Genomic DNA, 15515 nt, shown 5'->3' with positions numbered 1-15515 from the left:
CTTGATTCTACAGTACACTACAGAACATGAAATACAACCTCCCACAGAATTGACATGAACAAATGGTTTTGGTTTTAATTTCTTTTCAATTAAGAACTTTGTGAACTTTCTAAAATCCTGTGCAGTTCCGTGTGTTATATAATATGGAAATTGAAACCTACAAAAAAAATAACCACAATGACCATCTCTGCCTCTCTGAGTGCAACGGAAACATCTGAAAGCAGATGTCAAGATGAAGTCATGTGCTCAGGAGGGTCGACTTTGTCAAAGAGAGAGAGATGACTGTGTATATATGACTATGACTGTTCAGATGACTGTGTATATATGCAGTTGGTGTTTGAATGGCAAAGGGTGAAGTGATATGACCCTATCATGGAGACTCCCTGTGCTTTAGGCTGGTTTCTCCTCTGTCTACTTTCAGGTAAGTGATGCACGATGGTCCCATCTCTTTTTGTTCAAGAAGGTTTACGAAAATATTTACCAAATAGACTAAAGTACAAAATAATTAAAAGTAACACAATATTGTTATGTTATTGTGAGGTCTACACTTGTTGTATTCGGCGCAAGTGACAAATAAAGTTTGATTTGATTTGATTTTTAGGCTGGTTATTTACTTGATAATAAGTGAATTCATAATTTACAATTGAAAGTATCTCTGTCCTCCTCTCCCTCCCTCTTTTCCAGTCAGTGAATGCATTGACCCTAAAGTCATTGGTATTGAGGGCCAGAATGTCACTCTGCCATGTAAATATAACACCATAAAGCAAGGTGTATTAGCCATATGCTGGGGGAGAGGAGCCATACCGAACTCTGGTTGTAACAAGGAAATCATCTCATCTGATGGCACTAAAGTGACATGGAGATGTTCGGTTAGATATAATTTATTCGGGGTGCTGAAGACAGGGGATGTCTCTCTCACAATCCTCAATGTCACTGAAAAAGACTCTGGACAATACGGCTGTCGTGTGCATGTTTACGGATTGTGGAATGATGAGAAATATCATGTCAACTTGAACATTGAGAAAGGTAAGAAATGCACAACATGCTATGATATACAGTAAGTTGATGCTTTACAGGTGATCATTGTCAGCATAATGAGTGATATTGTCACGACTTCCGCCGGAGTCGGTCCCTCTCCTTGTTCGAGCAGCGTTCAACGTCACCGGCCTTCTAGCCACCACCGATCCACTTTTTATTTGCTTTGTCTTTGTTTTTTACACACCTGTTTTCAATTCCCTCATTACATGTTCACCCTCTGGTTTCCCCCATGTTTCTGTGCGTGTTTGTTTTATTGTAAGGCTGTATCTGACGGCTGGAATTTTATTGCCGGGTTTTGTTATTACGCCTGTTTATTTCCTGGTACCGGTATTTTTCCAGCACCATAGTATTGTGTTTATACTGGTGTTTTCTTGAATTAAATACATTGTCCACGCATCTCGGCTCTCCTGCGCCTGACTCCTTTCACCAGTTACCCACAGCCTTGACATATATTATGATTTCTTAGCATCTATATTTTTCAAGCTGAGCAGTTAGTACTGTATTGCTTTCTGATTTCAGCACCTGTCTCGACAACATCTCAGGCACCGGCTAATGTGACCATAACTCAACAGACCATGGACAACCACACACACTGTATGGAACACAGCGCACAGAATAACATCAGTCCATCAAAATCATACTTTTATATCGTTTTTAGTGCAACATTATTCTTACATCTGAAAATACAACCTGTCAATTCCTCACTGTGTAGGTCATGTGACCACAAATTCCATAGAGTATTCAGACACTTCCACGCCACTTTACAGCGAATCAATTTTGGTATGCATAGTTCCACACTGCAAATTCTGGCAAATAAGAAATGCCACTGTGTGATCTGGTACTGTACCGAGATGTCGTTTTAACTGAATCCGTGATGTTAACAGGAGCAGATGACAGGTCAGCCTGTGATCCTGGTGTCCATTCTACTGGTTCTGACAGGGGTGGTGATTGTGTCTGTACTTGTCGTCTTGAGTAAGTACACACATCTCTACATTTGCCTGCATAATAAGTACTAATTCTCATGAATATATCCCTAATGGTGTTGACAGTGTTACAAGAAGCAATAGTTTGCTATTTAAGTTTTTCTGAATACTCTAACACAGTCTTTGTTAACGTAATTACAGAAAGGCGATGGAAAACAATTGCTACGGTAGTCCAAATGTAAGTATGCTAACCATGCCTGTATTTCTTCCAACTGACAAGAGTAGATGAAATACCACAATATGCCAATAGAATAACTGAGTCAAAGTGCAATGTCCCTCCATGAGACATGTCTGCCTAATTATCAAAAACATTATGGCAACTGACCTGAGGTAATACTGAAACTTTGACTAATGAGACCCAAGAACACAACACTCTGAGGAAGTGAAACAACCGGGCTTCTTCTGAACACTCATGTGAACATCTTGTGAGCCATTGCTACTCTTGTCTGTGTCGTTAAGAAATATGACTTGAGAGGACCTAACTGGCCAGTAGGTCATTGCTTTTAGAATCTAATACACATTACAAATACAGTATTCTCCAGGCTGTGTCACGACCGGCCGTGATTGGGAGTCCCATAGTGCGGCGCACAATTGGCCCAGCGTCGTCCGGGTTAGGGATTGCCCGGGGTAGGCCGTCATTGTAAATATGAATTTGTTCTTAAGTTATTAACTGACTTGCCTAGTTAAATATAAGTTAAATAAAAATAAAAAAAAATAAAAAAAATGCTCAATAGTCGCAATGCAGAGCAAAATAAGTATTTTAAATCAATACAAACTTTATTTGCTATGTCAGCTTGTACACTAAAACTCCAAAACTTTTCTCAGCATTAATTCATCTGGATTGGTGAAATCACTAGAGTGGAACTAATATGCAATATAATGCAGTCAATAAAAGCATGCATGTCTCCCTTGGCTGTGTATTTACTGTTCTTTCCTTTATCAGACCAGAGCACTCTGGCAGCTCAGTCCTGTACAGCAACTCAGAGTCCAGCTTGGGTGTGCATACTCGAGAGATGGCGGTGGAGAACGTCTATCAAATAGATGACAACGAGAGAGACGACTAGGAGGAGTGCCCCCGACAAAGCATGGACACATCACCACAGTCATGCTGTTAACACGCGGTAGCTCTGTGTTTACAGGGCTGAGTCTGAATTTATAGGCTAATGATTCAACCGGACAAGACAAGCTATTATAAAATCAGATGCTTTTTGGTGATAAATTAGTCCAACTTTACTTGATTTGTATATTTTAAATGTTTGTTTGAAAGGAAAAGCTCACTAATATGGCTATCGATGTGTATTCAGCACTAACAGTGTAGGTTTCAATTACAATGACTGTATTTTCTTGATGTAGTAAGCCGTTGTTGCGCCTAGACCCTTCCAGTCAAAATAACAGCACTTACAGTTTATCGGGGCAACTCTAGCAGGGCAGAAATTTGACAAACTGACTTGTTGGAAAAGTGGCATCCTGTGACTGTGCAACGTTAAAAATCTCTGAGCTCTTAATTACGGGCCTTTCTACTGCCATTGTTTTGTCTATGGAGATTGCATGGCTGTGTGCTCAATTTTATGCACCTGTCAGCAACGAGTGTGGCTGAAGTAGCTGAATCAACTCATTTGAAGGGGTGTCCGGATATTTTTGGCCATGTGGTGTACATAGGTGCCGATCAAATCAAATCAAATTGTATTTGTCACATACACATGGTTAGCGAGTGCAGCAAAATGCTTGTGCTTCTAGTTCCGACAGTGTGGAAATATCTAACACGTAATCTAACAATTCCACAAAACTACCTAATACACACAAATCTAAGTAAAGGAATTGGATAAGAATATATACATATCAATATATGGATGAGCAATGACAGAACGGCATAGGCAAGCTGCAATAAATTGTATAAAATACAGTATATACATATGAGAGGAGATATGCAAGATATGTAAACATTATTAAAGTGACTAGTGATCCGTTTATAAAAGTGCCCAATGATTTCAAGTCTGTATGTAGGCAGCAGCCTCTCTGTGTTAGTGATGGCTGTTTAACAGTCTGATGGCCTTGAGATAGAAGCTGTTTTTCAGTCTCTCGGTCTCAGTTTTGATGCACCTGTACTGACCTCGCCTTCTGGATGGTAAGCAGGGTGAACAGGCAGTGGCTCGGGTGGTTGTTGACCTTGATGATCTTTTTGGCCTTCCTGTGACATCGGTTGCTGTAGGTGTCCTGGAGGGCAGGTAGTTTGCCCCCGGTGATGCGTTGTGCAGACCTCACTACCCTCTGGAGAGACATATGGTTGTGGGCGGAGCAGTTGCCGTACCAGGCGGTGATACAGCCCAACAGGATGCTATCGATTGTGCATCTGTAAAAGTTTGTGAGTGTTTTAGGTGACAAGACAAATTTCTTCAGCCTGAGGTTGAAGAGGCGCTGTTGCACCTTCTTCACCACAATGTGTGGGTGAACCATTTCAGTTTGTCCGTGATGTGTACTCCGAGGGACTTAAAACTTTCCACCTTCTCCACTGCTGTCCCGTCGATGTGGATAGGGGGCTGATCTCTCTGCTGTTTCCTGAACTTCACAATCATCTCCTTTGTTTTCTTGACTTTGAGTGAGAGGTTGTTTTCCTGACACCACACTCTAAGTGCCCTCATCAATATGTATTCTCAGGATTCTATATGGGTTCATTCTTGTTTCATCAGACCAGAGAATCTTGTTTCTCATGGTCTGTTAGTCCTTTACGTGCCTTTTGGCAATCTCCAAGCGGGCTGTCATGTGCTTTTTACTGAGAAGTAGCTTCTGTCTGGCCACTCTACCATAAAGGCCTGATTGGTGCAGTGTTGCATAGATGATTGTCCTTCTGGAAGGTTCTCCCATCTCCACAGAGGAACTCTGGAGCTCTGCCAGATTGACCATAGGTTTCTTGGTCACCTCCTGACCAAGAATAATACTGAGCCCCTCTCCCCCGATTGCTCAGTTTGGCCAGGCGGCCAGGTCTAGGAAGAGTCTTGGTGGTTCCAAACTTCTTCCATTTAAGAATGATGGAGGCCAATGTTTTCTTGGGGCCCTTCAATGCTGCAGAAATGTTTTGGTACCCTTCCCCAGATCTGTGCCTCAATTTCGAGTCTCATAGCAAAGGGTCTGAATAATTATGTAAATTAGGTCATTATGTTTTTTTACTTTTAATACATTTAAAAAAATGTCTCAACCTGTTTTCGCTTTGTCTTTATGGTGTTTTGTGTGTAGATTGATGTAACGTAAAAGAATATGGAAAAAGTGAAGGGGTCTGAATACTTTTCGTATGCACTGTATGTCTGCTGCAGAGGGACAAGAGAGAGCCAGCCATGAGAAAACAAGTTTTGATCAGTCATGGAAATAAAAGTGATGAACACGCTATGAAGGAAACATACTGGAGTTTTCGTGCAGTTACAACCAACTAGCACAAAAACAATATTGCAATATTGTCAAAATGATAAGGCACAATATAGCATCGAAAATGATATACCGATATGTAGCTGTATTGATTTTCCTCCTGATTTGTGGCTTCTGTTTCATTGACGCATGAATCATGAATGATTATTCTGTTGCAACAAGGGCCATCGCTACTATGCAAAATGTGCGCTTTTTCCAGAAACAACAAGTCTATAAAAACAAAGTTTTAATTTTGAAACCGTCTGTAATATCACTTATTTAGTGTGTTTTTAAAGAGAAATCAATGTTGTTGTTTTTACTCCTGTAGCAACTGTCATCCCAACTGTCATCCCAACTGCACCAGCACAACTACTGCCCATCCACAGACACACCTTTTGTCTGTCACTGTCTTTAACGTAACCTCGTGTGTCTCCTTATAGGTTGAGGTTTCCTTCAATGTGTTAGGCTATATGTTTGTAAACAAAAAATATCCCATAAAATCTATGCTTTCATTTCTAGCACCTTTTGTCACAACTGCCCCAGCAGTGTTGTGTTTTTAAACAGAAATGTATGTTGTTGTTTAAATAAATAAAAACTCCTTTAGCACCTGTCATCCCAACTATTGTCCCAAACGTGACAGAACAACCACTGACCATCACAGAAACATCTGGGTCCCCTCTAGCATAGGCATACTCAGTTCTTCAACACGCTGTGACGTAGCTAATATAGGACCACTCATAAGGTTACTAATACTGAGCTTTTTGTCTTGCCCATTCACCCTCTTAATGCAACACATACACAATCCATGTCTCAATTGTCTCAAGGCTTAAAAATCCTCCTTTAACCTGTCTCCTCCCCTTCATCTAGACTGATTGATGTGAATTTAACACGTGACATCAATAAAGGATCATAGCTTTCACCTGGATTCCCCTGGTCAGTATATGTCATGGAAAGAGCAGGTGTTTTTAATGTTTTGTATACTCAGTGTGTGCTATCTAGCTATAGTTTCTTGTGATAAGGTGTAAATTAAAATAAGAATAAATACCACTGAAGAGAACGTTTGTTCCCTGGAGTCTTGATTCTACAGTACACTACAGAACATGAAATACAACCTCCCACAGAATTGACATGAACAAATGGTTTTGGTTTTAATTTCTTTTCAATTAAGAACTTTGTGAACTTTCTAAAATCCTGTGCAGTTCCGTGTGTTATATAATATGGAAATTGAAACCTACAAAAAAAATAACCACAATGACCATCTCTGCCTCTCTGAGTGCAACGGAAACATCTGAAAGCAGATGTCAAGATGAAGTCATGTGCTCAGGAGGGTCGACTTTGTCAAAGAGAGAGAGATGACTGTGTATATATGACTATGACTGTTCAGATGACTGTGTATATATGCAGTTGGTGTTTGAATGGCAAAGGGTGAAGTGATATGACCCTATCATGGAGACTCCCTGTGCTTTAGGCTGGTTTCTCCTCTGTCTACTTTCAGGTAAGTGATGCACGATGGTCCCATCTCTTTTTGTTCAAGAAGGTTTACGAAAATATTTACCAAATAGACTAAAGTACAAAATAATTAAAAGTAACACAATATTGTTATGTTATTGTGAGGTCTACACTTGTTGTATTCGGCGCAAGTGACAAATAAAGTTTGATTTGATTTGATTTTTAGGCTGGTTATTTACTTGATAATAAGTGAATTCATAATTTACAATTGAAAGTATCTCTGTCCTCCTCTCCCTCCCTCTTTTCCAGTCAGTGAATGCATTGACCCTAAAGTCATTGGTATTGAGGGCCAGAATGTCACTCTGCCATGTAAATATAACACCATAAAGCAAGGTGTATCAGCCATATGCTGGGGAGAGGAGCCATACCGAACTCTGGTTGTAACAAGGAAATCATCTCATCTGATGGCACTAAAGTGACATGGAGATCTTCGGTTAGATATCATTTCTTCGGGGTGCTGAAGACAGGGGATGTCTCTCTCACAATCCTCAATGTCACTGAAAAGACTCTGGACAATACGGCTGTCGTGTGCATGTTCACGGATTGTGGAATGATGAGAAATATCATGTCAACTTGAAAATTGAGAAAGGTAAGAAATGCACAACATGCTATGATATACAGTAACTTGATGCTTTACAGGTGATCATTGTCAGCATAATGAGTGATATTGTCACGACTTCCGCCGGAGTCGGTCCCTCTCCTTGTTCGAGCAGCGTTCAACGTCACCGGCCTTCTAGCCACCACCGATCCACTTTTTATTTGCTTTGTCTTTGTTTTTACACACCTGTTTTCAATTCCCCATTACATGTTCATTATTTAACCCTCTGGTTTCCCCATGTTTCTGTGCGTGTTTGTTTTATTGTAAGGCTGTATCTGACGTCTGGAATTTTATTGCCGGGTTTTGTTATCACGCCCGTTTATTTCCTGGTACCGGTATTTTTCCAGCACCATAGTATTGTGTTTATACTGGTGTTTTCTTGAATTAAATACATTGTCCACGCATCTCGGCTCTCCTGCGCCTGACTCCTTTCACCAGTTACCCACAGCCTTGACATATATTATGATTTCTTAGCATCTATATTTTTCAAGCTGAGCAGTTAGTACTGTATTGCTTTCTGATTTCAGCACCTGTCTCGACAACATCTCAGGCACCGGCTAATGTGACCATAACTCAACAGACCATGGACAACCACACACACTGTATGGAACACAGCGCACAGAATAACATCAGTCCATCAAAATCATACTTTTATATCGTTTTTAGTGCAACATTATTCTTACATCTGAAAATACAACCTGTCAATTCCTCACTGTGTAGGTCATGTGACCACAAATTCCATAGAGTATTCAGACACTTCCACGCCACTTTACAGCGAATCAATTTTGGTATGCATAGTTCCACACTGCAAATTCTGGCAAATAAGAAATGCCACTGTGTGATCTGGTACTGTACCGAGATGTCGTTTTAACTGAATCCGTGATGTTAACAGGAGCAGATGACAGGTCAGCCTGTGATCCTGGTGTCCATTCTACTGGTTCTGACAGGGGTGGTGATTGTGTCTGTACTTGTCGTCTTGAGTAAGTACACACATCTCTACATTTGCCTGCATAATAAGTACTAATTCTCATGAATATATCTCGAATGGTGTTGACAGTGTTACAAGAAGCAATAGTTTGCTATTTAAGTTTTTCTGAATACTCTAACACAGTCTTTGTTAACGTAATTACAGGAAAGCGATGGAAAACAATTGCTACGGTAGTCCAAATGTAAGTATGCTAACCATGCCTGTATTTCTTCCAACTGACAAGAGTAGATGAAATACCACAATATGCCAATAGAATAACTGAGTCAAAGTGCAATGTCCCTCCATGAGACATGTCTGCCTAATTAGCAAAAACATTATGGCAACTGACCTGAGGTAATACTGAAACTTTGACTAATGAGACCCAAGAACACAACACTCTGAGGAAGTGAAACAACCGGGCTTCTTCTGAACACTCATGTGAACATCTTGTGAGCCATTGCTACTCTTGTCTGTGTCGTTAAGAAATATGACTTGAGAGGACCTAACTGGCCAGTAGGTCATTGCTTTTAGAATCTAATACACATTACAAATACAGTATTCTCCAGGATGTGTCACGACCGGCCGTGATTGGGAGTCCCATAGTGCGGCGCACAATTGGCCCAGCGTCGTCCGGGTTAGGCTTTGGCAGGGGTAGGCCGTCATTGTAAATAAGAATTTGTTCTTAACTGACTTGTCTAGTTAAATAAAGGTAAAATATTTTTGGGGAAATGCTCCATAGTCACAATGCAGAGCAAAATAAGTATCTTAAATCAATACAAACTTTATTTGCTATGTCAGCTTGTACACTAAAACTCCAAAACTTTCCTCAGCATTAATTCTTCTGGATTGGTGAAATCACTAGAGTGGAACTAAGCAAAATATAATGCAGTCAATAAAAGCATCCATGTCTCCCTTGGCTGTGTATTTACTGTTCTTTCCTTTATCAGACCAGAGCACTCTGGCAGCTCAGTCCTGTACAGCAACTCAGAGTCCAGCTTGGGTGTGCATACTCGAGAGATGGCGGTGGAGAACGTCTATCAAATAGATGACAACGAGAGAGACGACTATGAGGAGTGCCCCCGACAAAGCATGGACACATCACCACAGTCATGCTGTTAACACGCGGTAGCTCTGTGTTTACAGGGCTGAGTCTGAACTTATAGGCTAATGATTCAACTGGACAAGACAAGCTACTATAAAATCAGATGCTTTTTGGTGATAAATGAGTAAAACTTTACTTGATTTGTATTTCTGAAATGTTTGTTTGAAAGGAAAGGCTCGCTAGTATGGCTATCGATGTGTATTCAGCACTAACAATTACAATGACTGTATTTTTTTGTATGTAATAAAAGGTACAAAGAATGGCTCAAAAGCAATTACTTTTCTCTGAAGGAGCCTTTTCTGCCCCCTCCATCTCCTCTAACCATGACATTTAGCTTCACCCATCTGCAACAGGAACCAGGCATAGAAAGGCAGCGAAGTAAAAGGTCAAACATAACCACAGCTTTCTTCATACATTGTCTCCACCCAACTTGGCACTGTACTGTCTTATTCAAACTCAACCTGTTGCATGATAATGAATAAAAACTCTAACTTGAAACTCAAACATGTCTTATTATTGATAGGTTAGCACTGTTGGTCCACTTATACATTGTAATAAACTACTAAAAGCCCTAACAAAATCAATTTAAGGATTTTGGGCACTGGCCAGCCAAGCTATTACTAGCTCCAGGCTAGGGGATAGCTTTTAAAAAGTCCATCCCTGTGTGCAGATATGTACACTGTGAACCGTGAGAGATGAGCCTCCTAACTCATCAATGCAGTTTTTTTTATGCTGGAAAATGCAGATGGAAATCCCATCAACAATGGGAGGAGTTTGACAGAAGGGTCAAAGTGACTCTGGCTGTCCAACCTGGAGATGTCACAGGCAGTGGCACCGAGAACACAGTTGCCCATTCAGATGCCCTGTCTCTGAGCCGTCCTGTCCGCGCCCAGCACAACGCAGTGTCGTGTGCACCCTCCACTCCTACATACTGGATATACAGAATGGCTGCTGGTTCTGGACCATCTTTCCTGCGTTGGATCCTTGTCCTCCTAACAGTCTCAGGCAAGGACATTTAATCTAAAACACCACAAATAATTGGAGGTTAGGCTATTGAGGGATTGGGTACGTTGATGTAGTTTAAATTGAATGTCCCCATAAATGGACTCAAACACCACAGAAAGGACAGCTCACTCTTTGTGCCTTTGTTCACCTCTAAATAGTGACAAGCTCTCCAATGGCTTTGTTCTAGACATGTAGGTTGGAAGTGATGGTGTTTGCTGTCTGTAGCTATATTGACTAGGCCTAACTATTCAACGAGACATGGACATTTTTGTACAATTAGGCTGTTTTGTTAAGATGTTACTCTGAGTTCTTTAGCATTGCTGTGTATTAGCTTGTATTCCCACCAACAAAGGCCTAACCCACAGTGCCTTCGGGAAAGTACTCAGACCCCTTGACCTTTTCCCACGTTTTGTTTAATCCATTTTAGAATGAGGCTGTTACGTAACAAAATGTGGGAAAAGTCAAGGGGTTTGAATACTTTCCCGAATGCACTTTATATACTATTTAGAAGACTACCCTACTTTTACTTTAATTATAGCAACCGAGTTGAAGGGCCTACCTAGCAAGCTACAAAATATAGCCTTTTGACCATAACGTCAGGCGACTATTGAGAAAGTTTCGTAGTCGACCTCGGGATGTTGACAACGTGTGTATGGAACTCTGGAACAAGGAAATAGCCTTGTCAGACCTGTGTTTCTTTCCCCCACTCAACAGCCAGGTGTTCGGTGTCGGCGTTCAAGGTGATGGAAGGTGCTACTGCGACATTGTCCTGTCAATATTCAGTGGGCCGTTTGGGTTTGAGCGGTGTGTGTTGGGGCCGAGAATGTGGCACGTTCTGGTGCAATAACATTCTCGTGCAGACAGACGAACATGGGGTCATCTCCAAGGTTTCGGACAGATACAGAATGACAGGTGATGTCCTCGCGGGAGAAATGGACCTTGGAATTCTCGACGTCAAGCAGACGGACAGCGGGCCATACTGTTGCAGAGTGGACATAGACGGCATTTTCAACGACAAAAAAGTAATCCAAAACTTGAGGGTCATGAAAGGTAATTTGTGGCAAAATATTATTTTATGTCCCTATTTAAAATTCTTGGGCAAAAATGGGGATCGATGGACTTTCTAGTTTTCATTTGCTTTGTACAGCAGACTTACATTGTGAACTCAGAACTTTAGACCTAAAATGCAATTGAATCTCCTAATACGTCTGTTATAAAAAAAAAAATGTTTTTTTTTTAGCTGCTCCAGTAACCATTATGTCAACAACCACAGAAGCTAACCCTGCCACAGGTGAGTATATTGTAAAAAAAATAATAATAATAAAAAACCTAATGTGATCCAGGTGTGTGTGTGTGTGTGTGTGTGATGCATATTCCTTATCAGAGATGATATTAAAATGGATATTATTTCTGCGTTGATAATGACGGTGGTAATGATGATGACTCATGTGTGGTTAGTTGAAGTTGAGAAATCCTTACGAGATGGGGAAGAGGAAGGAGAAAGAGTCATTTAAAGACGGGGAGGACGGGAAAATGGCGAAGGCAGATGTTCTGTTTGAATCAGATGGCGTGGAGAGGAGAGTGAGAAGACCTAGATCACAGTGGAGAATGCAAAAGGAAATAAGAGAATTAAAGTGGTAATGGAATCTAGTAAATCAAAACCAGGTTTGGAGTCTTTTTTTGGTTGGAATAAGGGTTTTGGATCCCATGTTGTTCCCTGAGAGATCCGGTTGAAGTTAAAATCGTGGATGTGTTGGATGAGGTGGCGGCAATAAGAATAACAAGAAGTGGGCTTATTTCATAGTTTTTTTTTGGGCGTTTCTATGGAACAGAAGGAGCGTGCTTCGCAACTCAAGAAGATGTCCGATTGGAATGTGTCGTGTGTGGAACCTCGAAGCAGGGCGCCTATCAAGGGTGTTATCTCTGGGGTGGGGATGAAAGTAAACGCAAAGGATATACGTGACGAATTGGATCAACTGGTTGGTGCACACCGGCTGACCCACATGTTGGATGGAGTGACGAAGACCACTCCATCCATTCTATTGTTTTTTTTGATGAAGAGTCTCTTCCTTCTCACATGTATTTGGGTCATACGAGATTACCTGTGAGAGCCTTCGTACCCAAACACATGCATGTGTGATGAATGTAAATGACTCGGCCATGTGTCAAGTGTATATGCAGACGGGAGGAGTATTTTAATGCCAGCTGAGCCTAAACGCTGCAATTGTGGCCAGGAACATGCACGCGAATTCCTGAAGTAACCTGTTAGGCTGAAGGAGACAGAGGTGGCAATAATAAGGGCTGTCCAGCAAGTCTCCTATCCAGAGGCGGTGAGAAGAGTGGAAGAAAGGAGGGATGTTGAAGAAGTAACGGTAGCAGGAGGAGAGACACCTTGATACTATTCCTTCTCAACAGAGGGATCCCGATGTGTTGCATGTTAGGAAGGTGGACTTTATAGCGTTTTATTACTGTGGTTGTCAACTGCACAGCACAAACGGAGAGGAAAGTGGAAACACAGAGGAAGCAGGTGTAGTCTGCGATAACATTCCAAAGAAGAAGAAGGAGCGATGGGAAAGAAAACTGCCGACTTAAACATTTACCCCTCATTCACACATCAGTGGTACAATGTCAATTATTAAACTACTTTGCCTCCCACAGTTCCAGGATGTGGTTATTCATCAAAGGGAGTAAAATGTGCTAACCATTGTGCCTTACAAACATTCACTTTCAAAATGACTACGAGGAGACCCCTTCTCAGAGAGAGTAGTCTCAGACCACAATTCTAAGTCCTTTTCTAGGGCTGATTGATCACTGAAAGAGCCTCATCTCAAACATAACCTTGATGAAACAGGGTGTGCTGTTTGGCTGTGCAGTGTGATCTTGAATCCCAGTGGGTTGCTCAGTGCAAGTGCAGCAGACCTCATAGGAAACCACAAACTAGCGTTGAAATGACAGCTCTCATTTCAAGAGCATATCAAGCAGCAGTGGTTGATGACGTCTCAGGGGTGATAAAATGTCATGATTTCCTGAGAAGTGATGGGGAAGAGATGACTTGCTTGTGCCATCATCATCATCTCCATTGTGTCGTTTCTCCCTTTGTAGACCACTGGAAAGCTGTTGAGTCGTCACACATAGCCATTCCAAGACAGAACACCAGTGTTTTGCATTCTGTAACACTGGTGAGTAAACTGTATACCGTAACACCACCGGCATATAATCACCCTTTACTCAGCGTTAATGGAAGACTATGAGAGACAAAATAAGCCCCCATGTGTTTAACCCGCTCGCTTCTCTCTCTGTGCTCTGGAACCAGGTGGATGACCCTTTCCCCAGCCTCTCTCTCCAGATCAACATCCCGGTGCTCTCTCTCTCCCTCAGTCTACTCCTACTCATAGTGGGGGCATTGGTCATACTGGGGTTCAAACGTATGTACCACAAACTCACATCCTCTGTAGAAAAGCCCAGTGTGCCAATGATCACTTATTCCGACATCTTGCTGTGATGTGAAATGTTTGCCCATGTGAAAGTGCATTGCCGCTAACTAAGTAAGAGTAAGCGTTTCATTGAACCGTGTACAGTACGCTGTGTGTATCCTCCTGTGCATACGACTAATAAACGTGGATTTGACTTTATGCTGATTTGAACTATTTCTTTTCTTCTCGTGAGGGATGCACAGAAGAGCTCTAAAGGCAGGCTGGTAAGCAAACACGTGATAAGCGTAACAGACATGCAAACATATTGAACACAAAACATAAAGCAATAATTGTCTTGGTAAATGTTTATGTTTTGTGTGCAATATGTTTTACATGTCTGGTATACTTATGTGTACAGGAATGTACTGCACTAGGTTACAGTTAAACCTGTCTATGATCAGCGTGTGATGATGTTGTGCTGCTTCCCTAGTTTGTCAGCCAAGGAGCTGCCCCACATCATCTATGAGATTCGCATGAGGAGACCTGTGGAGGAGAACATCTGTACTCTGGACAAGGGAGGAGGGACCTATTCCCGATATGGTGCACTACTTTTGACCAGGACTCTGGTCAAATGTAGTGCCACATACAGTATGTAGGAAACAGGGTGCCTTTTGGGACGCACCCACTGTGGCACACAGACATCAAACTGGCTGTCCTCACTTCCCCCCCATGTAAAATGTTTTTATTCACTTTTTCTACATTGTTATTGTACTGTGTGATTTTTTTCTTCTTGATACACAGTGTTGGATTGTTTTTTACAAACTGTCTGAATTTAGTCTCTTTCTAATAAAACATCAAGTAAACCCAACCAGTAATTTTGTTGATAATTAACATGGTGTTCAACGTTTGGAATTTCTAGAGGCTATACCCCCAAGAAAACAAAGAGACAATTTTTTTCCTCTAGTGGATTCTCTTTGACAACAAAGGCACAGGCAGAATGGATGTAGGGGGAAGGGAATGGTGCTGCATGCAAAATTCTCCTGCCAAATTATTTTTCATAGCCACGTATTTTAAGTTGAATCACTGGTCTCCTTTTAGGAGTTTTATACATTTAGGTCAGTTAGGATCACCAGTTTATTTTAAGAATGTGAAATGTCAGAACATTTCCAAACGCCTGAAGGTACCAAATCTGTACAAACAATAGTACGCAAGTATAAACACCATGGGATCACGCAGCCGTCATACCTCTCAGGAAGGAGACGCGTTCTGTCTCCTAGAGATGAACGTACTTTGGTGAGAAAAGTGCAAATCAATCATAGAACAACAGCAAAGGACCTTGTGAGATGTTGGAGGAAACAGGTACAAAAGTATCTATATCCACAGTAAAATGAGTCCTATATCGACATAACCTGAAAGACCACTCGGCAAGGAAGATGCCACGGCTCCAAAACCACCATAAAAAAAGTCAGACTACGGTCTGCAACTGCACAAAGATCTTTTTGGA

At 41.4% G+C, this 15515-nt stretch overlaps 3 protein-coding genes across 5 annotated transcripts; all 3 read left to right on the top strand.

Annotated features, from left to right (window-relative positions):
• Positions 1 to 152: 152 nt before the first annotated feature.
• On the top strand, positions 153 to 6474 carry LOC121847174 (T-cell immunoglobulin and mucin domain-containing protein 4-like). Of its 3 annotated transcripts, none has more exons than XM_042327093.1 (7): positions 159 to 421; positions 685 to 1026; positions 1558 to 1632; positions 1751 to 1818; positions 1923 to 2010; positions 2163 to 2199; positions 5746 to 6474. In XM_042327093.1, exons 1-7 carry the CDS (start codon positions 373 to 375, stop codon positions 5855 to 5857), a joined length of 771 nt encoding a protein of 256 aa, XP_042183027.1. In that variant the 5' UTR covers positions 159 to 372; the 3' UTR covers positions 5858 to 6474. The 3 variants fall into 3 exon arrangements, with proteins under 3 accessions (XP_042183028.1, XP_042183027.1, XP_042183026.1); XM_042327092.1 differs by lacking the exon at positions 5746 to 6474 and adding an exon at positions 2965 to 3806 and having other exon boundaries at positions 163 to 421; XM_042327094.1 differs by lacking the exons at positions 2163 to 2199; positions 5746 to 6474 and adding an exon at positions 2965 to 3806 and having other exon boundaries at positions 153 to 421.
• A 114-nt stretch (positions 6475 to 6588) lies between these two features.
• On the top strand, positions 6589 to 10091 carry havcr1 (hepatitis A virus cellular receptor 1). The gene is given in 9 exon segments (XM_042327091.1): positions 6589 to 6912; positions 7176 to 7280; positions 7283 to 7423; positions 7426 to 7515; positions 8052 to 8126; positions 8245 to 8312; positions 8417 to 8504; positions 8657 to 8693; positions 9439 to 10091. Coding segments are annotated over 9 exon segments (825 nt in total). The 5' UTR covers positions 6589 to 6863; the 3' UTR covers positions 9611 to 10091.
• Positions 10092 to 10421: 330 nt separating this feature from the next.
• Positions 10422 to 15190, top strand: timd4 (T cell immunoglobulin and mucin domain containing 4). Its single transcript, XM_024432603.2, has 7 exons — positions 10422 to 10598; positions 11313 to 11648; positions 11839 to 11889; positions 13701 to 13777; positions 13912 to 14023; positions 14275 to 14295; positions 14502 to 15190. The coding sequence occupies exons 1-6, from the start codon at positions 10538 to 10540 to the stop codon at positions 14283 to 14285; spliced, it is 648 nt and encodes a 215-aa protein (XP_024288371.1). The 5' UTR covers positions 10422 to 10537; the 3' UTR covers positions 14286 to 14295; positions 14502 to 15190.
• The last annotated feature ends 325 nt before the right edge of the window (positions 15191 to 15515 follow it).

The sequence above is a fragment of the Oncorhynchus tshawytscha genome, linkage group LG09 (assembly GCF_018296145.1).
Source record: "Oncorhynchus tshawytscha isolate Ot180627B linkage group LG09, Otsh_v2.0, whole genome shotgun sequence".
NCBI classification, from domain to species: Eukaryota; Metazoa; Chordata; class Actinopteri; order Salmoniformes; family Salmonidae; genus Oncorhynchus; species Oncorhynchus tshawytscha.
The sequence above is the reverse complement of the archived record's forward strand: the minus strand, read 5'-3'. Positions and strand labels throughout refer to the sequence as shown.

Excerpts from the sequence above, each read along its gene's own strand:
- LOC121847174 (XM_042327092.1), top strand. The coding sequence starts at position 373 with ATGGAGACTCCCTGTGCTTTAGGCTGGTTTCTCCTCTGTCTACTTTCA. Across the intron at positions 422-684 it reads TCTCCTCTGTCTACTTTCAG|TCAGTGAATGCATTGACCCT; the intron begins GTAAGTGATGCA and ends CCTCTTTTCCAG. Across the intron at positions 1,633-1,750 it reads CATGGACAACCACACACACT|GTCATGTGACCACAAATTCC; the intron begins GTATGGAACACA and ends CTCACTGTGTAG.
- timd4 (XM_024432603.2), top strand. The coding sequence starts at position 10,538 with ATGGCTGCTGGTTCTGGACCATCTTTCCTGCGTTGGATCCTTGTCCTC. Across the intron at positions 11,649-11,838 it reads AAACTTGAGGGTCATGAAAG|CTGCTCCAGTAACCATTATG; the intron begins GTAATTTGTGGC and ends TTTTTTTTTTAG. Across the intron at positions 11,890-13,700 it reads AGAAGCTAACCCTGCCACAG|ACCACTGGAAAGCTGTTGAG; the intron begins GTGAGTATATTG and ends CTCCCTTTGTAG.